At 42.5% G+C, this 25,258-nt stretch overlaps 1 protein-coding gene and 1 long non-coding RNA gene across 8 annotated transcripts in view; both read left to right on the plus strand.

Annotated features, from left to right (window-relative positions):
* The window catches only part of mpripa (myosin phosphatase Rho interacting protein a), a 38,370-nt gene extending 18,802 nt beyond the window's left edge, over positions 1 to 19,568 (plus strand). Inside the window, exons 5-27 of one of the 7 annotated variants that reach the window (XR_009120747.2) lie at positions 230 to 311; positions 1,006 to 1,059; positions 1,640 to 1,940; positions 2,022 to 2,562; positions 3,708 to 3,846; positions 3,922 to 4,029; positions 4,864 to 4,920; positions 5,014 to 5,082; positions 5,165 to 5,254; positions 6,683 to 6,792; positions 6,937 to 6,975; positions 8,106 to 8,850; positions 8,915 to 9,031; positions 9,679 to 13,350; positions 13,772 to 13,919; positions 13,987 to 14,092; positions 14,168 to 14,327; positions 14,915 to 15,022; positions 15,101 to 15,187; positions 15,264 to 15,426; positions 16,025 to 16,110; positions 16,251 to 16,335; positions 18,348 to 19,568. Coding sequence is in view for 6 of the 7 variants with exons in the window: in XM_058061468.2 (XP_057917451.2) it covers positions 230 to 311; positions 1,006 to 1,059; positions 1,640 to 1,940; positions 2,022 to 2,562; positions 3,708 to 3,846; positions 3,922 to 4,029; positions 4,864 to 4,920; positions 5,014 to 5,082; positions 5,165 to 5,254; positions 6,683 to 6,792; positions 6,937 to 6,975; positions 8,106 to 8,850; positions 8,915 to 9,031; positions 9,679 to 13,350; positions 13,772 to 13,919; positions 13,987 to 14,092; positions 14,168 to 14,327; positions 14,915 to 15,022; positions 15,101 to 15,187; positions 15,264 to 15,426; positions 16,025 to 16,110; positions 18,348 to 18,419 (7,054 nt within the window). In the remaining variant the exon portion in view is untranslated. The remainder of the gene's footprint in view (positions 1 to 229; positions 312 to 1,005; positions 1,060 to 1,639; positions 1,941 to 2,021; positions 2,563 to 3,707; positions 3,847 to 3,921; positions 4,030 to 4,863; positions 4,921 to 5,013; positions 5,083 to 5,164; positions 5,255 to 6,682; positions 6,793 to 6,936; positions 6,976 to 8,105; positions 8,851 to 8,914; positions 9,032 to 9,678; positions 13,351 to 13,771; positions 13,920 to 13,986; positions 14,093 to 14,167; positions 14,328 to 14,914; positions 15,023 to 15,100; positions 15,188 to 15,263; positions 15,427 to 16,024; positions 16,111 to 16,250; positions 16,336 to 18,347) is intronic. The other 6 variants (XM_058061468.2, XM_058061471.2, XM_058061473.2 and 3 more) reach the window with 6 other exon arrangements.
* Positions 19,569 to 19,675: 107 nt separating this feature from the next.
* LOC144895254 (uncharacterized) lies at positions 19,676 to 21,921 on the plus strand. Its single transcript, XR_013625749.1, has 3 exons — positions 19,676 to 19,747; positions 19,841 to 19,957; positions 20,778 to 21,921. It is a non-coding gene; the product is annotated as an uncharacterized LOC144895254 (long non-coding RNA).
* Positions 21,922 to 25,258: the final 3,337 nt, after the last annotated feature.

Consider the following 25,258-nt stretch of genomic DNA (forward strand, 5'->3'; position numbering starts at 1 on the left):
ATGTGCATTTGTGAGAATTATTTGCGGGTAACATGACATGGGGGGGGGGTATTAGTGTTTTGTGTTATGGGTCAAGTTGAAAATAGGAGACCACAGTGTGATACCTTGGCTGCTAAAGCTATTCTGCCCCCTGCTGGCTGCTCTGGACTGTGCTTGTCATCATCATGCCTTGTCATGTTTTATTTTCTGTGATAATAATAGATTAATCTGGAACCTTTACTTGTGACAGTTGGCAGGAAGCTCTGACTGTGTACCCCAGAACAAACAAGCAGAATCAGAAGAAAAAGCGCAAGGTGGATCCACCCACTCAGGTAGTGCATCTACTTTTCAAAAACTTTTATTCCACAGTAATGTTCTTGCTTCATTTTCACTCCTCCCATTGTCCATTTGCCTTTTGGCACTTGCATAGCAGATTGAGGACTGACCACAGGGTGTATGCATAGCTATCGCCACCATAGCTCCATACGTTGCGTAGGCTTTTTAGCCCACCCGCACTGTGATACTGACCTTCCATAATCTGCAGTGGGTGTCCACAAATGTCCATCAGAAGGTCCATTGTCTTGTCCCACTAATGACGGTACCCTAAATTAGGCTTAGTTTGTTGAATTATGAATTATGCAACACTCATTTGTAGAGAGACAGCGCTGACATTGTGTCGACCTCGCCTGTGTCCTATTGGACTGCATAGTTGCACCACATAAATGTGCAAAATATTGACTAAATATATGTATGTATATATATTACAAAGCAAAAATGCTACAATCACTCTTAAGTAGCTATGTCATTTTTGTTGCTGGGTATTTGAGATCAGTAAAATGTAAACACATACTGTGCAGCAAATTGTTTGCTTTCCGCATTGTGCTATGAAACATTAAACCCATTTTTATGTAATGTAACTGAAAGTAGTGTGCGGTATCAGAATATTTCTTAAAGCAATAACACTTTAGGTAGTGCTCTACACATACCACATGTTAACGATGAAAGCTTTCTGTGATTGATTGGCAGGGTGGAGTAACTACAATCCAGTGTTTTTCCATTGAGGACATGAATGGACACCCAGTGAGTTTAGCTTTACCATCCTGTTTCACCAGATTAGATCTTTTTAACAATAGTAATCAATATAGGAAAAATGACCAAATATGATTTTTGTCTGCTGCTGCTTGTTGGTGGTGTTTGGAAATACGGGTCATGGGTCTTGGATCTGAAAGGCTGTTGGGCAACTTTAATTTCTTTTAGGAATTCCTAAATGAAAGTGATTCAAAACAATTGAATCCATTGCTAATTTCGATCTGTTTGTACACCATATGAGCAAAAGTATTGGGACACACCATTTAATCAAATAAAATTTAATTTAAAAAAATGTAATTTAATTTTAAATTAAAAATTTAATTACTTCATCAGGTGTTATGTTGGACTTGACCCCTGAATCTTCAGGCAGTCAATATGATTCCAACATTGTGGCAGCAATACTCTCAATACTCCTTGTCCATATACAGTATCATTCATTAATCGGGTGGCTATATGTACAAGGCTATTTCCCAAATGTTTACATTGAGCAGGGTGTCTACATTATATACTGTATTTCTCTTTTTTGGTCCCGCATTGTTTTACATTTCTGTCCATTTTTCTTTTTCTCTAGTGTTGTTGTGACCGTGCCTCCCATTTTTTCCTCTCCTCCTCCCTTCCACTCCTTCCATCCCAAACCCCTATTCAGGAGCCGGGTCCCGCCAAGGTGACAGTGACCAGCAGCAGCGGCGGCGGCAGCATTCCATGCCTCCCCAGCAGCATTGCCAGTGCTGAGCATGTACCGATGAGCCGTGCAACTTTGTGGCAGGAGGAGCATCGTTGGTGTCGAGCCACCATCCCATGCAGCCGCAGCGCCTCATGTCTCAGCCAGCTTGGTCAGAGCCAACCAGACTCCACTATCACTATTCAAGATGGTTAGGGCTGATGTTCTTCACGTTCTTGAACATCTGTGTACACTACACACAGTGTTACTGATTGATTGTTATTCATTACAGATGGTGGCACAATGAGCTCTGGGCGCAAAGTGCGAGTGGAGAGTGGTTACTTTTCCCTGGAGAAGACCAAGTCTGAGCCCTCTCCACAACCACTGCAGCCACCCCACAATCTGCCCCTGTCCTCATCAACATCCTCCTGTTCTTTAGGAGCTGCTAGTCCAAGGTACAACTCTGAGGCCGAACCCCCGATTTGCCCCTATCCCCACTCCCAAGACCCTCTCCCCTCTCCAGGTGCCCTTGTGTCCCCCAGCTACTCCACCATCAGCTCCTCCCAGAGCTCATTGGACTCTGAACACAGCAGTGCTACTCCCACCTGGGAGGGACACAGCGGTGGTGGAGGGAGCATTGCTAGTGTGAGTAGTGGAGGAGGTAGAGTTGGTCGTTCAGGCAGGGAGTATGCGGCGCTGTCAGATGTGCCGCGGGCTCGCAGGCTGACCTACCGCGAAGCCTTTCATTCTGAGAAAAAGCGCCAAGAGCTTAGAGCACGCACACGGAGTCCTGGAAGAGAAGAGGTGGCTCGGCTGTTTGGAGAGGAGCGCAGGTGAGTGCATATGCCAATATTGCATGGCATGAATATCCTACATCAAAATGTGAGAAAGATGATAACAAATCATTAATGAAACAAAACCATCAAGTCCATTTGTCACAGCATTTCAATATCTTGCCCTGTTGTACTATGAACGATTTTTCTTTCTTTTCTGTGGGCCTCTTTCTCTTGCTGCCTTTGCTAGATCAGTTTTGTTGTTGTGATCTTTTCCAGGGGCTTCTGAACAGAGCTCATGTTCAACCAACCCTTCCACCTCTCTTCCAATGCTGTTTCCTGCTGGTCACCGCTGATTCCTGCTTTCTATCATTTCATCTCTTCTTTGCCTGGGAGCATGGGAGCACACACATATTAATGCAAACATTCTTGTTACAGTAAACACGCTCTTGGTGGACATATGTCCCCCCACCTTTTTTATCCCCAACATTCACACAGTTAACCACACATGAACTAATTTCAGTGCCTGGATGTAATGCTGCTGTAAGTTGTCATTGCCGCTACGACTACTGCAAATCCTAGTCATTTTCATTAGTTTTTTTTGTATTTATTTTTATTTTATCTAGCACATTGCTTTCCATAGCAGGGGCTAAGCAGTAGTCTAAAATGACGTCCCGAATCAAATTGTCATTGTTGTGTATGAATGCAGTGCATCAACAGCAATGCTTTATGCACACAATAACACGCATCATGGATATTGATCTTTTTTTTCATCTTTAAAGGGGAACTGCACTTGAGTTAATATGAACTAGCTAACAATGCAAGTCATTGGGACACACCTATTTTGACTTTGAAGCCCTCTAAAAAAACGTGTAACAACGTTTTATATACATGCTGTGATCATGCATGAACCAAGTACTTTAAGCATCAAAAGTAGCTGTGTCCCAATGATGTGCATTATAGCTAGCTCGTATTAGCTTGTTTATTCACATTAGGATTGTGAATGATGGGCAAAATTCCAAAAAAAGTGCAGTTCCCCTTTAAGTGTTGTACCTTTTTTCCTGCTGCCATAATAATCATGATCAAACAACTACTTTTTGTATGCAGGTATATTTGATTTGTCACCACAAATGGCAACGACATCTAACATATGTATTCGGTTTTGTAGTGTACCAATTAGCGACACAGTACGTTCTCTATCTTAGGCGTTCCCAAGTCATCGGCCGATTTGAAGAGAGTCCAAATGTGGAGCGCATGGACACATGCAACTCCAGCGAGCTGTCATCAAGGGTCAACAATGTACAGCGACAAGGTCGCAGTGAGAGACGCTATGTGGACAAACATGTATGTTATGGTTTATTTATTAAGATTAAAATGCAGTGACCTCCCAGAGGGGCTAAGACGTTGTTATTGTTCTAGGACATGTCACTGGATGCAGGAAAGGACCTTGATGTGTCCAGCTCGACTTTTGCAAACTCAAGAAGGGCCAAGTCACTTGACCGCAGAGTCACTGAGTCCTCAATGACTGTGAGTTCCTGCAGTGTTTCTCTTCTCTACATGGTTGGAATGCAACTTTCGAAGTTGTATTTTCATGGACATTGGCAGAGTGACCAGCAGTTGATGTGAACATTACCATATCTGTTGTTTACTCATTCCAATCGGAACACCCGTAACTGTATCTTTACCCTTTACAAGTGGGATTAAAGTCACCACCAAGCTGCTTAATGTTGCAAAGGTGTCTTCCCTGAGGTCTGACTCTTACACGTCAGCCCCTGTCCTCTGGTCTGCTCGGAGACCGCTGTAGTCACTGTGGTTGGACCCTGCGATTGAGCAGCAGCTGCCAGGAACCCCACCCACCCACTCTCACACACTGACACCACTGCCGCCACTGCTACTGCTGATTATAAATAGCCGACACAGAGGCAGCCGCAGTTGAGCGTTGCGTTCTCCAGTTAGGAGAGAACCCAGAGTGTCAACACATGCATTGAAGGCAGTTAGCTGTCACAATGACTCTCTGCCAGACGGTCACCCCACACCTGATGAAGCTAAACAAAAACAAGGTATCGTCGTGTGAACGCAGGTCTAGTTGGGATGCGTTGTTTTTAGATGGTCTAGAGCTTTTATCGTGCAGCAGCTTGCATAGCAGTCTGTCTGTTGAACTGCCGTCACCTTTTGGCACCTACACTTACTTAGCTAAGGTGCTGACCTGAATGTTGCACTCACGTAGCAGTTTACTGAGAAGTCGGTTGCATTTCCTGATGTGCCACTAACAGGGAGTCACTTGACTGCCATTGACTACATAATAGATGAGGGATATTTACAACTCTGGAATATGGAATAATGGTTTTGTCTTCTCCGCAGCCAGATCTGCTGAACTTCAAAAAAGGATGGATGACCAAGCTGTATGAAGATGGAATGGTAATCATCTGTCTGTTTGATAAGTCATTTCATATACATACATAGTGGACTATTTCAAGTCATATTAGGTCTTTTTTTCCCTTCCCTTTTTAGTGGAAGAAACATTGGTTTGTTCTCACAGATCAGAGTCTGAGGTACTACAAGGACTCAATAGCTGAGGAGGTAAGACATCTATTCTATTCTGTGTTTCCTAGACATTTCTTATTGTGTTGTGAATTAATGCTTTCTCCATTGATTTCTCAAGGCTTCACAACTAGATGGTGAAATTGATCTGTCAACATGTTATGATGTCAAAGAGTTTCCCGTCCAGAGGAATTATGGCTTCCAAATCCTGGTCAGTGTTGATCGATGTCATCAATTGTCTTGCGTCATTTATCAGCCGTCAGGACAGAACACATTGTCGACACAGTTTAGCTCCGCTGTATGCTGCCAACCTATAAACAGCTTTAGACAGCATGTGGTGCAACTTAAGGTATCAGGTTTTGCTGTTTCTCTTTTTGAACTGATTGTTTTTGTCTGCCATGATGGAAGTCACATGACTTGTCATCTCTCTGTGACACCATAGTCTAAATGTGCCTCAGCCGTTTGAAGCCTCACCTTCCGTCGTGAACCCACATAATCACTCATCCTGCATAATCGGTATATGTGTACTGTAAGACCACTATAGGATATTCTGTTCTTGGCTGTTAAACATCTTTAGCTCTTGGGACATATATAGTTGCTGTAAATGGGAATATTATCTCTTGGATGCCAGTGTTTTATTTCCTGCTGGTTTTAACTTTCCATACAAATAGTTAGCAATGAGGTCATTATCTTTTGTTTACATTTGCTATAAGCAGCGTCTGTGGCTATTTGTTGGACAATGTCACAAATAGTGTAGTCGAAGGTGATCGTTGTCTTTGGCGAAGAACTCCAGTGTTTAAACCCACAATTCCTTTTCACCACAAAGAGGCTGGAAGTGGCTGATTGATAGTAACCTTCAGTCTCCAATATAATATCCCAGTATAGGAGCACTGTGTCTGGGTTGTAATTGGGAAAGCCATTAAATTCCAGCTTCTCCACCAAACTTGTTGCTCCTGATGTTGTAATAGCCATGTGTATTTCTCCACATTGGGATATTAAGGAGTTACATTCAACATCTCATAGCTCAGTTGTTTCACACCTATTGTAATGGTAATAATGGTAATGGTTGTATTTCATTTGAACATGCATCAGATTACAATTGAGTGCATCACATAATCAGTTCACAGTTCCACATTAAATCCTACCCCTCCATCTGGTACTTTTACAATCAGTAACTGTTACATTTGTTCACTTCCTGCTTTCCTAATATAGTTTAATTTGTTATTTTGTATTTATTTTTATTTACTTTATTTTTTGTCACATTCCGAAGTACGAGGTGATATGACCAACATTGTCAAGTGTAATCAGGCTGCTTGTGATTGTGACACAAGATTCTAGCATGGCACAGTAATTTGCTGTCTATGTGCCAAATAAATAGTTGGGCATAAAACCTATGAGTATATTTTTAGACTGTTCCTCGGCAAGCTGCTGAAGTCACTTCTGTGCAAAGTAGGGTGAATAATCACAAGGTGCAACAATCTAGTTTGCACGGCTCGGCTATGCAGTGTAGGTTTGCACAACACATTACATGGAATGGAATGCATATTAACTACTAATGTGCCATTTAATAGTCTTGGTGACACTGCAATGTGTTGTCAAAGACAAACTAAATACCCTCTCTGATTTGTTTGTTTTTTAGTGTAAAGAAGGAGCGTGCACCCTGTCAGCCATGACCTCCGGAATCCGGCGCAACTGGATTCAGGCCATCATGAAGAATGCTCGACCCACCATTGCCCCCGATGTCACTCGGTAATACCCAGAGAGGATCAACACTTGACCGCCGGCAGATACGAGCGCTGCTTTTCTCACCTACTTGAACTTAATCCCTCTCTCCTCCTTACCCTCTGTTTCCTCCTCCTCCTCCCCCAACCGGTGTTTACAACCTGCTTCCAGGAAAAACATCTCACTGAAACTATCCGTACTGAAGCCCAGGTTGGAAAGCTTGTGTGTTGAATATCTCCTCCCTCTCCTCCGCCCTGTAACAGTGATGTAATTGCTCAGCAATGTCAGCCCCAGCGTGTTTGTCGTCCTACCCTATGTCATGTGGCGTTTAGTCATGTCTCCTTGTGAGTTGGGCCACTGTGGAGCCAAACAGTAATCACGTCAATGCACTGGAATAACCCTTCTTAGAACTTAGATCTTTACCTTAAAGATTTTCAAAACATATATTACATGATGCAAGTCATAAAGTGAGTTGTCTCTTGGGCTGATCCCTTCAAGGACAGAAGGTGTGATATTTTTGGCATTTCTGCATAGACATACACTCACCTCAGATACCGCTTTCTCATTCTTCAGCACCGTGCCATCTTGTTTCCCCTCTGACACATCCTCAACACTATGTGATGAAAGTATATTAGTCAGTCACATGACCTCTCCTGCCTGTAACTGGAATTGTGCCAGTCGGTGTGCTGCAAATTGCAAATACCAAGTATATTCTTCACATTAAGGAAGGCTTCAGACTTATTTTAGCTTCATTCATTCATTCATTTTCTACCGCTTATCCTCACGAGGGTCGCGGGGGTGCTGGAGCCTATCCCAGCTGTCTTCGGGCGAGAGGCAGGGGGTACACCCTGGACTGGTTGCCAGCCAATCATAGGGCACATATAGACAAACAACCATTCACACTCACATTCATACCTATGGACAATTTGGAGTCACCAATTAACCTAGCATGTTTTTGGAGTGTGGGAGGAAACCCACGCATGCATGCGGAGAACATGCAAACTCCACACAGATGGCAGAGGGTGGAATTGAACTCGGGTCTCCTAGTTGTGAGGCCTGCGCGCTAACCCCTTCCGCCGTGCAGCCCTTATTTTAGCTTATGAATGTAAAAACTAAAGGTGATTTCTGCCCAATACAGTGTGCCTCATGAGTGGATTTTAATGCTTTGTCATTTGTCTAATATTGTGTATTGTCATGTTTTTAACATATTTACCTGCACCTTTAAATGGTGCTCCACTGTCAACATTGTGTTATGTGTACGCTCTGTCTAACAAAGCTTGTTGCATTGTATTGCATCCGTGATGCAATGATTACAAAGATGTGCCATTATTTCATTTCAGATCTCTCCCTGAAGAGAAGATAAAAGCTCAGGTGTTGCTGGACTCTTGTCCACAGATCACATCTGAGCCCAGCCCCTGTCTTGAGCCAAAGACCGATGGCCACAGGCAGCCAACCGGCAGCGGTGCCTCCACGCCTCCCTCCGAGCCTCGGAAAAGCAGGGTCCGCGAGCGCCGACGGGAGGGCCGCTCAAAGACTTTTGACTGGTCTGAGTTCAAAATCGAAAAGACAGACAAGCCCGTGAAGGAGCGAGCGGACACAGTTGACCTCAGTTCATCCCTTTCCACAACCTCCACCTCTTGCTGCTCCATTTCCTCTTCTCCTTCCTCGTCGTCATCCTCTCCTGTGTCTACCTCGGCCCTTCAATCCTCCTGCATCTCAGACACTCACCCGCCCTCGACAATGGAACTTACGGAAAAGAATAACAGTAGGGGCACAGTTGGTGCAAACCACTTGCCAAATACTGATACTGTCACTTCCACGTTAAACACGACATCGCCAGCACAGCCACCCATACCTGAACGTCAAGAGCAAGGAAAGATGGAGGTTGACCACCTTACCGCCATTCACAATGTGGAGGAAGATAAGTTCACAGGAACCTCAGGGGTGCAGGAAGAGATTGAACAGCGATGGCATCAGGTTGAAACAACACCTCTAAGGGAAGAGAAGCAGGTGCCCATCGCCTCTGCGTCAGGGAACCCGGATAGATTGCCTCCACATGAGCTCGCTGCACTGCTAGACAAAGAGGTTTGTGCATTTAATATGTGTAAACACATTGCATGTAATAAAATGTGTCTATTTCTGTTGTCAGCTGGGACAGAAGCAGAAAGAACTGGACCAACTGCAGAGACAGAACAGGCTTTTAAAAGAGCAGCTGGAAGATGCACTAGGAAAAGAACACAGTGCCAGAGAGGGCTATGTCCTTCAGGTACAGGTCAATCGTTTCAAGTAAAACCGATGGCTCGTTGGCAGCAATGAGTTTCATGGTGTACTTGCTTATTATGTATTATGAACATGGTATGGGATTCTACTAACTGGCGCGGGTGCTTCTCTTAAAACTGAAATGCATGGTTGTGGTGTTCCTAGCATGAGCTGTACTAATTTTTGTTGCGGAGTTTCACATCTCCTGGGAAAATAACTGATTTGACCGGATGCCCATACCTTTAAGGTAAGAAACTTGATGAAGAAACCTTGCACTGTGCTTTTTTCTTTGTTCCGTCTGTGCTTGGTGTGTCTGGGGTATTATGCATGTATTTTGGGTTTGGAGAAATGCATACTTGAACTAATATCTCTTTGGAAACTAATGCACATTATTATAGTACCACATCACAGGAGTATGTCAAATGTACACTTATCACACATGGTAATTTATTTGTGTTTACAGTACAATTTGTTGTGTGTTTGTTCAGTTTTATCACCTGGAAAAAGCACAGTGGAAGTTCATGAGGGTAAAAAAAAAAGAAATCTTGCCAAACGAGATTGATAGCAGAAATTTGAGAGATGTGGTTCTCCGTATCACAGAGGGAACGTAAAGCTGTGTCATTAATCAAATTTGTCTTATCAATTTCTTTCAAGAACACAACACCCCCTTCCTCCTCGCCACACAGAATGCCATGGAAACACTTGCACAAGCTCAACCAAGACTTGCAGAGCGAATTACAGTCCCAAAAACGCAAACAGGACCTCACTGAAAAGCAGATTCAGACACTAAAGAGAAGCTACACTGAAGCCCAGGATGCAGTAGACCACCACGAGGCCGATATCCAGGCCCTGCAGGCCAAGTTGGCATCTGCACTGGCTGAAATCTTGGCAAGTGAACAAGCTGTGGCCCGCATGCGCAATGAACTCAAGCTGGAACAAGAACGTTCAAAGGAACAAGAGGAGGCGCATGGGCACAGCGAGGCCACCTTGCGAGCCCAGCTGAAGGACAGTGAAGATAGACTCCGTGAAGTAGAGGCCAGCCTTTTAGAGCGCAACCAGGCCCTTAGGCATTTGGAGCACCAGCAGGCCTTGCAGCGAGACCACACCAGAGAGATGCAGAGATTACAGGAGAAACTACAAGAGGTGACTGCGAGGCTCGTTGCTACAGAGGAAGGTCAGGCGCTGAAGGAAGAACGGCTGAGAAAAGAGCAGCATAGCATTCAGGAGAGTCACGAGAGGGAAAGACAAAATCTGTGTAGGAGAATAGCCGAAGCTGAAACGGCACAGAAAAGCACGGAGGGCCGGCTGCTCGAGGCCGAACAGCAAGTGGAGGCCCTACTCAGAGGGAAGCAGGCTTCAGCAGGAGTTGAATACAGGCAGGAAATGCTAAAGGTCCAAGAGGAGCTTGCCCAGAAGACCAACACGGTAGAGTCACTGAGGGAGAGTGTACGCAGGCTAGAAGAAGAGAGAGGTTTGCTCACATGCAGATGTCAGGAGCTCCTTAACCAAATTGCAGAGGCGGACCGAGAGGTCAACAAGCTTCAAAATCGCCTGGAAACGGAAGAGGCAGATTACTGCTCTCTGGAGAACTCTTACGAGAGGGCCACCCAGGAGTTTCAGAGAATGAGCCAATTCCTCCGAGAGAAAGAGGAAGAGATCCGGCAGACGAAGGAAATGTATGAAAGACTGATGCAACGCAAAGAGGAGGACCTGAGAGAGGCACTTGTTAAAATGACTGTACTTGGCAACAGCTTGGAGGAAACTGAACAGAAGCTGCAAGCAAAGGAAGACCTTCTTTGTCAAATGAGTGGAGATCTGGTGGAGAAAGTTAAGCTAGGCAGTGCTGAACAAGATCTTAAAGCCAAGCTTGTGGTGGCAGAGGACCGCATCGCAGAGCTTGAGCAGCACCTCAGGGATTTGCAACTGGGATACGCTGATCTACACTCAGGGAGGAAACAAGTCCAAGAACCGAGCAAACGGGAACGTGTTATTTCTTCACACAATGCGGCTAAAATGGAAAACTCAACAGATGACAAGGAGTCTCAAGCTAAAAGGCCAAGAATCCGTTTTTCTAATATCCAATGCCAAAAATACATCGACTTGGATGACCCAGATGGTTGCCATATGGGCAGTACTCTTGACGATACCAGACAAGTAGGTAACCAGAAAGACTTTGATCTAGCTGAAGCACTTTCTCCCCCAGATACCCCGTTCCCACATGCTAGCGACTCTGAGAAGTTTATCTCCATTGTACATGCTCTAGAAACTAAACTGCTCACTACTGAGGAAAAACTGAGAAATCTAACTAGGAATCTACAGGAGCAGCATCCCATCCATACTGAAGATGTGTCCAAGAAAGATCTCAATTTGGTTGAGATCAAAGATTTAAAATGTGCCTGTGGGCCGTCTGTAAACAATCCCTATGCAAAGGCCATGCAATGTGTGGAAACCAGTCGAAATAAAGTCAAGGCTATTCTATCCGGCGCTCACGATACCGCTGAATCACAGCTTCACTCGCTGTCGGAGGTTGAAAATGAGCTGTTCAGTGCCTCAGTGTATATCCTCCATGGCCAAAAGACCTTGGAAGAACCATCACCCGCACCCCGTCAGACGTCAGAATCTTTAGATAAAGATGCAATTGATCTCTTTGCCAAGACACTTTCTTTTGAGGCACTTGTTTTGAATAAAATGGCTTTGCTGGTTCACTCCTCCGAGTCTGACCTTGTCCAGACGCTGACTGCAATATGGGAGGACATAGAGAACATTAAAAGCGAAGACAAAGATTGTTTAGCTATAGTTTATGCCGATGTCTTGACCAGGAAGTTGATGTTGGAGAATGCGTTCTGGAAGGAACTTGAGAAAGAGGCGACACCGTGTGAAGGTTCGAATGTTTCCAAATCACGGGAGTCCAGTGTTGCAGCTGATGCAGACATAAACACATCAGCTATATTTAATACCTTAATCAAAGCAGAACTGTCCTACTCCGTTCAAAATCTCAAGCTTTGCTACGAAGAGAAATTCAGGCAACTTAAAGCGGAGCTGGCTGAAGCTCATCACAATCTGCAGCAAAGAGAAATTGCCTTGAAGGCGATTATTGAAGCCTCCAAAAGGTCCGATTTGAAAAGTGTGATCAAAGAAGTTAAAAGCAACTTTGGCTTCGGCAAACAAAAGTTGGCTGATATTTGCCCGCCTGAACTTGCCCCGTACACAGAGCAGATCGAACTGCAAGATGCCCGTGAGCTTGCCGAAAAAATCATAGAACGACATTTTGCCGAGCAGGTCCCATCTTGTGGTGTTGAGTCCATGGAGTCTCTTCAAGATGCCCATGACAGCTTGGTGACCGAGCTCCAACACCAAGCGGCGAAGCTCTATAAGTACGCTGAAGAAATACAAAGCAGTGGTAACCATCCTGAACTAGCTAAAATGGTTAACGCACTCGTGGGGCCCCAAACATCTCATATCTTCACAAGTACCTCTCTTTGTATGCGAGAAGCCCTCATCCAGGCTCAGGTGGCTTATGTGGCGTGCAGATTACGCTCCATGCATGACCGAAACGTGGGTTGGTGTAAACAAGCGCATCAGAACATGGACATCCTGGTGCATCAGCATGCCTGCAGCGTCAGGACCATCCATGAGAAGTACCAAACATCCCTTCAGGAGGAGCGTCACAACTTCTCTCAAACACTGGCCATTCTCCAGAAGGAGAACAAAACTCTCAAGAGTGAAGTCAGCCAACGTTCTAACCAACTCTCACAACAGCAAGAGCAGCTGGTGCTCCTGGAAGAACGCTTTAAGATGCAAACTGAGGAGTTGAAGCAGAAGCACAAGCAAGAGCTGAACCTCGCTGAGAAAGACCGGGCCTCAACAGAGCTGGCCCTGGTGGAGGCCACGGCGGACAGCCAGCAGCAACTGAAGGATCTGCTGTTGGACATGGACACCATGAAGAAGCAGCACCAGAGTCACGTGAGAAAGTTGGAGGAACAATTTGAGCAGAAAATCTCTCAGCTTGAGCACATCTACAAAGAGGAGATTGTCGAGGTTCAGTCCCAGCATGAGGACACCATTTGTAATGCCCAAGAAGAAGACCCTGAGGTGTCCCACCAGGCTTCTTTTGAGGCCTTAGCGCCGATGGAAGAGGAGGAACAAGGGCACAAGTGGGGTGTACAGATCATGTCGGAGGTGGACACCATGGTCCTTCTGAAGGACAGGATCCAGGAACTGGAGACTCAGATGAACAGCATGAGGGACGAACTAGAGAACAAGCACCTGGAAGGAGATGTGGCCAGCCTGAGGGAGAAATACCAGAGAGACTTTGAAAGTCTTAAGGTTTTTCTTTTTTCATTTTTATCCTAGCAATCTGAAGTATTTGAATATATATGAGAACATAGCCATGGTAACCATTTGGCACCCGTTAAATGAATTCGACTCAAAAACTAACTCAAATCTGAGAGATATTGACAAAGAAATTCTCAAACTCATACAGTGAAGCACAATGATCGTTTAATAACCATCAATCATGTTATTTGACCGTTTCCTTGCATTCACGATTAGAATATTCATTTCTCGCCTGTGCTGGCTTGCTGCACTACTTTAACTTCCTAACTAGCATAACAGGGCTTGCATCGCTGCTTATGGTGATCTTGCATGACTAGCCTGAGCCTCGTGATACAAGATGTACTCAAGTAGAATCGGTTACATTTTTTTCCCTAGATTTATAACACAGTTTCTTCCATCTACTGGTCACCAGGCCACGTGCGAGCGCGGCTTTGCAGCAATGGAAGAAACCCATCAGAAGGTGGTTGACGACCTCCAGAGGCAGCATCAGAGGGAGATTTCCAAACTGGTAGAAGAGCGAGAGAGGCTTCTGGCCGAGGAGACTGCTGCCACTATCGCTGGTATACAAATTGTCTAATTTCACCCTAAATTGTCCACCTATAAAGTACCGTCTCCTTGAATGTCAAGCTATTGAAGCTATGAAGAACGCACACAAGGAGGAGCTGGAGAAGACCCAGCGCTCCCAGCTTAGTGGACTGAACTCTGATATCGATGAGCTGCGGTTACAATACGAGTAGGTTTTCTTGTAGCGCCATTGCTTTATGAAAGGGAACTGCTCCAACAACTAGGGGTCATTGTATCTATCCAGGGAGGAGCTGCAGTCCATCCAGAGGGAGCTGGAGGTTCTCTCCGAGCAGTATTCTCAGAAATGTCTGGAGAACGCCCATCTGGCTCAGGCCCTGGAGGCCGAGAGGCAGGCCCTCAGGCAGTGTCAGAGAGAGAACCAGGAGCTCAACACCCACAACCAGGTTACAATATTGGTTACTTATTGTGTGGAAATATGGGCTAATAACTATAAAAGAAATCTTCACTCGCTAAATGTACTGCAAAAAAGGTCAGTAAGGATAATTCATAATGCCGCCTACAGAGAACATACTAACTCCTTATTTCTAAAATCACAAATACCTAAACTTGCTGATATAGATAATTCAAGAAACAATACAAGCAGTTGATGTTTGCTAAATACAAGGATGAAGAGTCATGATGTGCTATATATATATCACTATATTGACACTTACTATGGTACCCATTATGTCATTGGATGCTCATATCACCTCGTACATGACAAAAAATTAAAAAAACTATATTAGGAAAGCAGGAAGTGAACAAATGTAACAGTTACTGATTGTAAAAGTACCAGATGGAGGGGTAGGATTTAATAAGCTTTGCTTCTTCCTACTCCTTTTGGACATGTGGAACTGTGAACTGATTATGTGATGCACTCAATTGTAATCTGATGCACGTTCAAATGAAATAAAACCATTACCATTACAATACACACACATGCACCTTCACACCCAATGACATCTGTGACTATCTCCGTGTGGTCCAACAGGAACTGAATAACCGCCTGTCCGCGGAGATCACGCGTATGCGCTCGTGTTTCAGCGGCGAGACAGCGCTGTCGCCGGTCACGCAGGGTAAAGATGTGTACGAACTGGAGGTATGTCCCATAAGAGGCTCACACTCCGGCTTCCATAGTTTTTTAATCTCATCTTCTTCTCCTCCTGCCATTTTGAAGGTGCTGCTTCGAATCAAGGAGTCGGAAATACAGTATCTTAAACAGGAAATCCACTCTTTGAAGGACGAACTGCAGTCGGCTTTGAGGGTCAGAGAAGGCGCTTTCTCTTTTTGTTCTTCGGGGACATGACATGTACTGCATACGCTGTATGTCAAACCTACAGGACAAGAAGTACGCCACAGACCGATACAAAGACATCTACACGGAGCTGAGCATTGTCAAAGCCAAGGCGGACTGTGACATTGGTAAGCTGAAGGAGAAGCTGCTCGTCGCCACTGAAGCTCTGGGGGAGAGGACTGTTGATGGGGCCGTTACGTCTGGATATGGTAAGCCGTGTATCTAAAAGTACTACAAATATTACTTAAAATATGAACTTAATGAAATATTCTAATGAGAAAAGTCTAAACTTTTAATACGATGAGGAAAACACATGATACAAAGATTATGGTAATGGTTTTATTTCATTTGAACATGCATCAGATTACAATTGAATGCATCCCATAATCAGTTCACAGTTCCACATGTCCAAAAGGAGTAGGAAGAAGCAAAGCTTATTAAATCCTACCCCTCCATCTGGTACTTTTACAATCAGTAACTGTTACATTTGTTCACTTCCTGATTTCCTAGTATAATTTAATTTAAAAAAAAGATTTTTTTAAATATTTTATTTTTTTTTATATTATTTTTGTCATGTACCGAAGTACGAGGTGATATGAGCATCCAATGACATAATGGGTACCATAGTAAGTGTCAATATAGTGATATATATATAGCACATCATGACTGGTTCAAGACTCTTCATCCTTGTATTTAGCAAACATCAACTGCTTGTATTGTTTCTTGAATTGGCTCATCGTTGTGCATTGTTTGAGGGTCTTACTCAATCCATTGAAGTGACATAAGTCTTATTTCTGTCTTTGTAAGATATCATGAAATCCAAAAGTAACCCTGACTTCACGAAAAAGGATCAATCAACTGCCCCCAAGTCATCCAGAGGCGTGAGGTCAAAGGTAAGTCGTCAGTCCTTCCTCACGCAGTAAAAACCCTCGCGCCCCCGCGTCATGTGACGTCTCAAACAGCCCCAACCACATCACATCAGACGTGTGTCGAGTCCTGCCAGATTTGTCATGTGTCTTGTTTTGTCCACCAGTCTGTCACTGAACAGGTCACATGGGACAGCTGACACTCCCCCTGTGGGGTTAAGCCCTCCCCCAAAACCCGTCCCGGGATATGCTGTATGTATACTTAAATAAGCATGAAGTAGAGATAACCATCCTTGCATGAACACACCGCCATTCTTTCCTTTTTTTATTTTTTTTTTATCCCAACCTGCACCTCCCACACTACACAATCATTTCAGCATATATTAAAAATCTGAAGATTAGATTTCACAATCATAAAACATCATTTACTAAAGACTGGACTGGGAAAGTTTGACCTGTGCTGTTTCAATATTATTAGAAATTCACTCATAATATTACAATTATTTTTTAGATGAAAGTACAAATCTTACCAGAATACAGTTACAATATTTTGTATTTTAATATTATATTAATACAGTTATATATATTTTGAAACGATTTTGCCCATCATTCATAATCCTTATTGAAACATGAACACATATTTCTTCCTCTTTTTCTGTGCATTATAACACGAGAAAATGAGTTAACATGAGCTAGCTAACAATGCTGTCATCGGGATACACCTATTTCCATGATGGAGCCCTCAAAAAAAAACCTCTACCAAAGTTGCATTATTTGATATCCATGCTAGCATGTCATAGTTGCAGTATCTTGCCATATTTTGATGATTTAAAACACTTTTAAACTTCTTTTTGAGGCGCATTGATACTTGATACTATATTATAATATTGGTATCATTAGTATAATATTGGCTATAATATTAGTACTAGTTCCGTCAACAGCAGCGACAACACTTAGGATGGCTGTATCTTTCAGCACCAGACATTTGCTCCAGTCCAAACGAGCAAACCATCTTGAGTCTTTGTAGTGAAATCAAGTGCTCGGTATCCACTCTTCCATCTGTGAATGATGCTTAGACTGGTGATCAGCGACGTGTCATGGTAGTCCGCCAGATAAAAATAGTTTTTCATGCTAGCTGCTGTAATATCACTGTAGCTTGGTTAATATACAAGTCACTTATGTAAATGGAACAATGTTGGCGCTTTTGGTTTTTTTTTGTGAGGGCTTTAGCGTCAACATCATGATGTCCGTTATTAGCTAGCTCATATTAACTCATTTTCTCGCGTGAGAATGCACAGAAAATGGAAAGAAATATGTGTTCCACTTTTAAGTCACAATATTTTGAGAACAAATTATAAATAATATATAAATGTTACAAGAATAAAATTGTCATTTTCCGTGAATGAACGTTTACAAGAATAAAGTCACAATAATATGAGAATAAATACATATATTTTAGGAAATATTATGAAAACAAAGTAGTTTATTGGCTGCACGCTGGTCGTGTGGTTAGTGCGTAGACCTCACAGCTAGGAGACCTGAGTTCAATCCCACCCTCGGCCATCTCAGTGTGGAGTTTGCATGTTCTCCCCGTGCATGCGTGGGTTTTCTCCGGGTACTCCGGTTTCCTCCCACATTCCAAAAACATGCTAGGTTAATTGGCCACTCCAAATTGTCCATAGGTATGAATGTGAGTGTGAATGGTTGTTTGTCTATATGTGCCCTGTGATTGTCCAGGGTGTACCTCGCCTCTCGCTGGGATAGGCTCCAGCACCCCTTGTGAGGATAAGCGGTGGAAAATGAATGAATGAATGAATGAAAGTAGTTTATTATTTACAAGGTTAGAGTAAAATTGTATTTTTATGAGAATATATTATGCAGAACAAGTAGCAATAAACTATAAATTGGTGTTAAGAATTATGAAATTTGAAAAGAATAAAGTAGTAATTGTCCAATCTTGTAATTTTACACAATTTTTTGTAGTTTTCTTTGTGTTGTATTTAGTGTATTATTTTTTTATATAAAAAAAATGAAATTGACCACCACAAAAAAAAACTAATAAGAAAAAATTGCAGCTTTTGTCTTGTAAAAATCCTTGTTTTCTTATTACACCCCCCCCCCCTTGTTTTTCTGTCCTAATCTTCTGTAGTGTGAGATCTTCATCACTACAATGTGTTTGCATGACATATCAGCCAAGGAGACGTGGTTTTCCACACGGGCTGGTCTTCTGTGCTGACATGTCCCATTGCTTGTTGTCCCTACAGAGCCTGAAAGAGGGACTGACGGTGCAGGAGCGCATGAAGCTGTTTGAGGCAAAGGATTCCAAAAAGATTTAAACGTCAAGAATCTGAAGCTTCTCTTTACCAGCCTTTGGGGTTTTTGTTTTGATATTTTGCTATGACTGTGCCAGCAGCATCATCATCATGGGACACATGGTGTGAAAGGTGGAACCTTCTGCTTAAATGGAACAAGTTTCTGCATGTTGAAAAAGGTATTTCATGTTGTTGAAGTTGGAGATGTGTGAAATAAGCTGTGGGAGGGACACATAACAGCCTTTTTAATCATCTTCCTGAATGCCAAAATGGATAAGTATAATAATAATAATAATATATATCTATACTTCCTGATATGAATTGTCTGCTGTATTTTATTATTAATGTTACGGTTTCTATATCTGAATGGTTTGTGTTTAGTGTACATAACTACTGGACATATACAGTATGTAAGGGCATGGTTTGTTGTCGAGTGTTGGGGCATCTGCTGTACTTTGGTTTGACTGATGGTGGATTGTGTATTTTAATTTTTTATATCAAATATGTGTGATTGGGGGAGTGGGGCGGGGTGGTAAAGGGGATTGCACTTACAACTTGACTACTTGAGGCAGCGTTTTTTTGTTGTTTTTTTGTCTCCAATCGGTGGCGTGTTTTTCAATGATTATTGCAGTGCAACCAAACATGGCGACGTTCTGTGATGTACTCCAATCCAGTTTCAAGTGTGTGACTTTAGGACTTTGCATGACTCTTCTGTGTGTCATTTCATTGGCAGATTGCAGCACGTGGCCTTCCTTTTTGTTTTTTTGTTTTTTTCGCCTACTTTAGACGCTTTTTTTAGTGTGGAACCCTAAACCTTAATAAGCTTTGCTTTTGCAAGTCCTACTGTTTCAGCATTACTTGGAAGCACTTGTCCCCCCCCCCCCCCCCCCCCCCCGCGTTATTCTAGTTGTGCCTCAACCCAGTGAAGAACACCCATTTAAAAAGCAGAAAAAACAAACTGTGCAGCTATGGAAACACACTGTATAGTATTCCAAACCACGCTTTGTACACGCTTGTACATATATCTATATATATCTATATATATATATATATATGCCACATGAAACATTTGTGTGCTCTTGTTTTAAACTTGCTTATTAGCGCTATATGAAAAATATATGAATATTTTTATTTTAATGTATAACATGAAATAAATGAAGTGTTTGTGAGTAATCCTGTGGTTCTTGTAATATGTGCACCATTCAGGAACGATATCCAGGTACTGTTCATCAGACCTGAAGGAATCGATCTGTATGCTGCTTTGATTTTTGTTTTGTCCACAAGAGGGTGCTATTGGTGTGTGCTACTGGCCTCTGGCTGCAAGAAGAGAGACTTTGTCTTATGAGAAGGAGGTATCTGTACTAATAACATTTCTTCCTCTTTTTTTGCTATATTTTTTCTTAAATATTTTTGTACGTGAAGTACAGACAATTTAACCTCTTCAGGGGCCAACTGAAGCTCCTCCTGCAATGGCAGCTGACCTTTCCTTGGTGTCCTGGGTGTGAAGGCGTAGAAGATGCTACAGGACATCCAGTTTAGCAGCCTTCCTCGGGGGCACACAGGTACTTTGTGTGTGTTTTTTTATTTTTTAAGTTATTGTCGAGCTTGGGGGTCGATGACCTTTGCAGCAGCGCAGGGTCTTTGATTTAGGAGCAGAGACACAGGTGACTCCTTCAGACGACTCTTTAGCTTGGGGGTCTGCTTGACTTTTTGGCCCATGTCTGGCCTGATAAGGGAGATATGACACTTAATATACTGCATGCTAATACAATCATTCACTAACTGGCAGTGGGGGTTCATCTGGTGGTAACACACACTACTGCGTATACGTATATGTACACGTTGTGTGTGTATATATATATATATATACACTGCTCACAAAAATTAAAGGAGCACTTTAAAGAAACACATTAATCAGATCTCAATATGAAGTTGGATATTATACAAATAATGACAGGGCAGTGTCTTAGGAACAAAAGGATGCCAAGGCTTTTAATGGAAATAAAGGTTTTCAGCCTACAGAGGGCTCAATTGTGTAGACACCATAAAGTGAGAGAGTGAAATGAAGACGTGGCAGCCAGTCCATTTGTTCCAAAACTTAATTTCTGCAACTCAAAATGCTTTTCAGTATCTGGTGTGGCCCCCACGAGTTAGTATGCATGCTTGACAACGTCGCGGCATGCTCCTAATGAGACGACTGATGGTGTCTTGTGGCATTTCCTCCCAGATCTGTGTGAGGGCATCCCTGAGCTCTTGTACAGTCTGAGGAGCAACCTGGCGGCACCTAATGGACCCAAACATAATGTCCCAGAGATGTTCTATTGGGCTTAAGTCAGGGGATCGTGAAGGCCATTCAACTGTTTCAATTCCTTCATCCTCCAGGTACTGCCTGCATACTCTTACCACGTGAGGCCGGGCATTGTCGTGCATTAGGAGGAAACCAGGACCTACTGCACCAGCGTAGGGTCTGACAAGGGGTTCAAGGAATTCATCTCGATACCTTATGGCAGTCAGAGCACCATTTCCTAGGCAGTAGAGGTCTGTGCGTCCCTCCATGGATATGCCTCCCCAGACCATCACAGACCCACCACCAAACCTGTCATGTTGAACGACGTTGCAGGCAGCATAACGTTCTCCTTGTCTTCTCCAGACTCTTTCACGTCTATCACAGGTGCTCAGGATGAACTTGCTCTGGTCTGTGAAAAGTACAGGGCGCCAGTGGCGGACTTGCCAATTCTGGTGTTCTTGAGCAAATGCCAATCGAGCTCCACGGTGCTGGGCAGTGAGCACAGGGCCCACTACAGGACGTCGGGCCCTCAGGCCACCTTCATGAAGTCTGTTCCTGATTGTTTGGGTAGACACATTCACACCAGCGGTCCTCTGGAGGTCATTCTGTAGGGCACGAGCAGTGCTCAGCCTGTTCCGCCTTGCACAAAGGAGCAGGTATCGGTCCTGCTGTGGGGTTGAGGACCTTCTACGGCCCTGTCCAGCTCTCCGAGAATAACCACCAGTCTCCTGAAACCTCCTCCATGTTCTGGAGATTGTGCTGGGAGACACATTAAACCTTCTTGCTGCAGCACGTGTGGATGTGCCATCCTGGAGAAGTTGGACAACCTGTGCAACTTCTGTAGGGTTAAGGAATGGCCTCATACTGCCAGTAGAGATGATTATGCAAGCCAAAATCAGCACGAGTGGAAAACCAGCCAAAAAAGATCAAGAGGGAGAAACTTGAAATGACCTCCACATGTAAAACCAGTCCTGTTTTGGTTTTCTAATTGTTGCCATTGAAGTGCACCTGTTGTTAATTCCATGAACACCAATACAGCTGAAATTGATTAACGAGGCCCTCAGCTGCTTAACCAACCAGAAAATTATCAGACAGATTTAATTCAATTCATGCCAGGGCCAATAAAAAAAGTGTTCCTTTAATTTTTGTGAGCAGTGTATATATGTCAGTTTTTTTTCAACTTGCTTCTAATGCACTTTTCTGGTAAAAAAAAAAAAAGAGGAAACCTCACACACACCCACAAGCAGCCAAAAATGGCACAAAATGCCCCAGTTTGAGGTCGGTAATTTTTGACAAAAAAAACATGTCGTATGTCGTATGCACTTTTCTGGTAAAAAGAAAAAAACCAGGGGAGACCTCACGCACACTCAACAGGGGCCCCAGAAGCATCCAAAAATGGCATAAAATGCCACAGTGTGACGGCTGTGATTTTTGACAAAAAACGTAAGTGGTTAGTTTGTCGTTTTTTTCTGTTTTTTTTTCAACTTGCTTCTAATGCGCTTTTCTGGTAAAAAAAAAAAAAAAAAAAGGGGAACTCTCCCATACATATATGTATGTATGTATGTAGGTATGTGTCTGTGTGTATTTATGTATGTATGTGTATATATGTATATGTACGTATGTGTGTATATATATACATGTGTATATGTACGTATATATATATGTATGGGTATATGTACGTACGTGTGTATATACATACGTATGTATGGGTATATGTACGTATGTACGTGTATATACATACGTATGTATGGGTATATATATATATATATATATATATATACACATGTACGTGTATATGTACGTATGTGTGTGTGTATATATATATATGTGTGTGTGTGTACATATACTATACACACATATGTACGTGTATATGTACGTATGTGTATATATATATATATGTGTGTGTGTACATATACTATACACACATATGTACGTATGTATGTGTGTACGTGCGTGTATATGTACATATGTATGTATGTATGTGTATACGTACATACGTGTATATGTACGTATGTATATACGTTTGTATGGGTGTATGTACGTACGTGTGTATATACGTATGTATGGGTATATGTGCGTGTATATACATACGTATGTATGGGTATATGTACGTATGTACGTGTGTATATACATACGTATGTATGGGTATATGTACGTATGTACGTGTATATACATACGTATGTATGGGTGTATGTACATATGTATGTGTATATACATACGTATGTATGGGTGTATGTACATATGTACGTGTATATACATACATATATGGGTATATATATATATATATACACACATGTACGTGTATATGTACGTTGTGTATATATATGTGTGTGTGTGTACATACAGTGCATCCGGAAAGTATTCACAGCGCTTCACTTTTTCTACATTTTGTCATGTTACAGCCTCATTCCAAACTGAATTAAATTCATCTCTTACCTCAAAATTCTACACAAAATACTCCGTTATGACAATGTGAAAAAAGGTTTTTTTGACATGTTTTGAATTTATTAAAAATAGAAAACAAAAAAATCACATTTACATAAGTATTCACAGCCTTTGCCATGAAGCTGAAAATTGAGCTCAGGTGCATCTTTTTTCCACTGATCCTCCTTGAGATCTTTCTACAGCTTAATTGGAGTCCACCTGCAGTAAATTCAGTTGATTGGACATGATTTGGAAATATAATAACTGTCTATATAAGGTCCCACAGTTGACTGTGCATGTCAGAGCACAAACACCAAGCATGAAGTCAAAAGAAGTCTGTAGACCTGCGAGACAGGATTGTCTTGAGGCACAAATCTGGGGAAGGATACAGAAACATTTCTGCTGCTTTGAAGGTCCCAATGAGCACAGTGGCCTCCATTATTCGTAAATGGAAGACGTTTGGAACCACCAGGACTCTTCCTAGAGCTGGCCGGCCTTCTAAACTGAGCGATCGGGGAAGAAGGGCCTTAGTCAGGGAGGTGACCAAGGCCCCGATGGTCACTCTGTCAGAGCTCCAGCGTTCCTCTGTGGAGAGAGGAGAGCCTTCCAGAAGGACAACCATCTCTGCAGCAATCCACCAATCAGGCCTGTATGGTAGAGTGGCCAGACGAAAGCCACTCCTTAGTAAAAGGAACATGGCAGCCCGTCTGGAATTTGCCAAAAAGCACCTGAATGACTCTCAGACCATGAGAAACAAAATTCTCTGGTCTGATGAGACAAAGATTGAACTCTTTGGTGTGAATGCCAGGCGCCATGTTTGGAGGAAACCAGGCACTGCTCATCACCAGGCCAATACCATCCCTACAGTGAAGCATGGTGGTGGCAGCATCATGCTGTGGGGATGTTTTTCAGCAGCAGGAACTGGCAGACTAGTCAGGATAGAAGGAAAAATGAATGCAGCAATATATAGAGATATCCTGGATGAAAACCTGCTCCAGAGCGCTCTTGACCTCAGTAGACTGGTCATGTACCTTGACCATATAGACAGTAGACATTAGCACACAGCCAAGATCTCAAAAGATTGGCTTCAGAACCACTCCGTGAATGTCCTGGAGTGGCCCAGCCAGAGTCCAGACCTGAATCCGATCGAACATCTCTGGAGAGATCTGAAAATGGCTGTGCACAGACGTCTCCCATCCAACCTGATGGAGCTTGAGACTTATTGCAAAGAAGAATGGGCAAAACTGCCTAAAGATAGGTGTGCTAAACTTGTGGGATCATATTCAAAAAGACTTGAGTCTGTAATTGCTGCCAAAGGTGGATCAACAAAGTATTAAGCAAAGGCTGTGAATACTTATGTAAATGTGATTTTTTGTTTTCTATTTTTAATAAATTCAAAACATGTCAAAGAAACCTTTTTTCACATTGTCATAATGGAGTATTTTGTGTAGAATTTTGAGGTAAGAGATTAATTTAATTCAGTTTGGAATGAGGCTGTAACATGACAAAATGTAGAAAAAGTGAAGCGCTGTGAATACTTTCCGGATGCACTGTATATACACACATATGTATGTGTATACGTACGTGCGTGTATATGTGCGTATGTATGTATGTATGCATGTGTATACGTACATACGTGTATATGTACGTATGTATGGGTATATGTACGTATGTGTGTGTGTATACATATACACATATGTACATGTATATGTACGTGTGTATATATATATATATATATATATATATATATACATATGTACGTGTATATGTGTATATATATATACATATATATATATATATACATATGTACGTGTATATGTATGTGTGTTTGTGTATATATATATATACGTATGTACGTATGTGTATACGTAAGTACGTGTATATGTACGTATGTATGTATGTATGTATGCATGTGTATACGTACGTGCGTGTATATGTACGTATGTATGTATGTATGTATGTATGCATGTGTATACGTACATACGTGTATATGTACGTATGTATGGGTATATGTACGTATGTGTGTGTGTATACATATACACATATGTACATGTATATGTACGTGTGTATATATATATATATATATATATATATATATATATATATATATATATACATATGTATGTGTATATGTATGTGTGTTTGTGTATAT

This window comes from Doryrhamphus excisus, unplaced genomic scaffold (genome assembly GCF_037039965.1).
Source record: "Doryrhamphus excisus strain RoL-2023G ecotype Guam unplaced genomic scaffold, RoL_Dexc_Guam_v1.1 HiC_scaffold_24, whole genome shotgun sequence".
Classification (NCBI taxonomy): Eukaryota; Metazoa; Chordata; class Actinopteri; order Syngnathiformes; family Syngnathidae; genus Doryrhamphus; species Doryrhamphus excisus.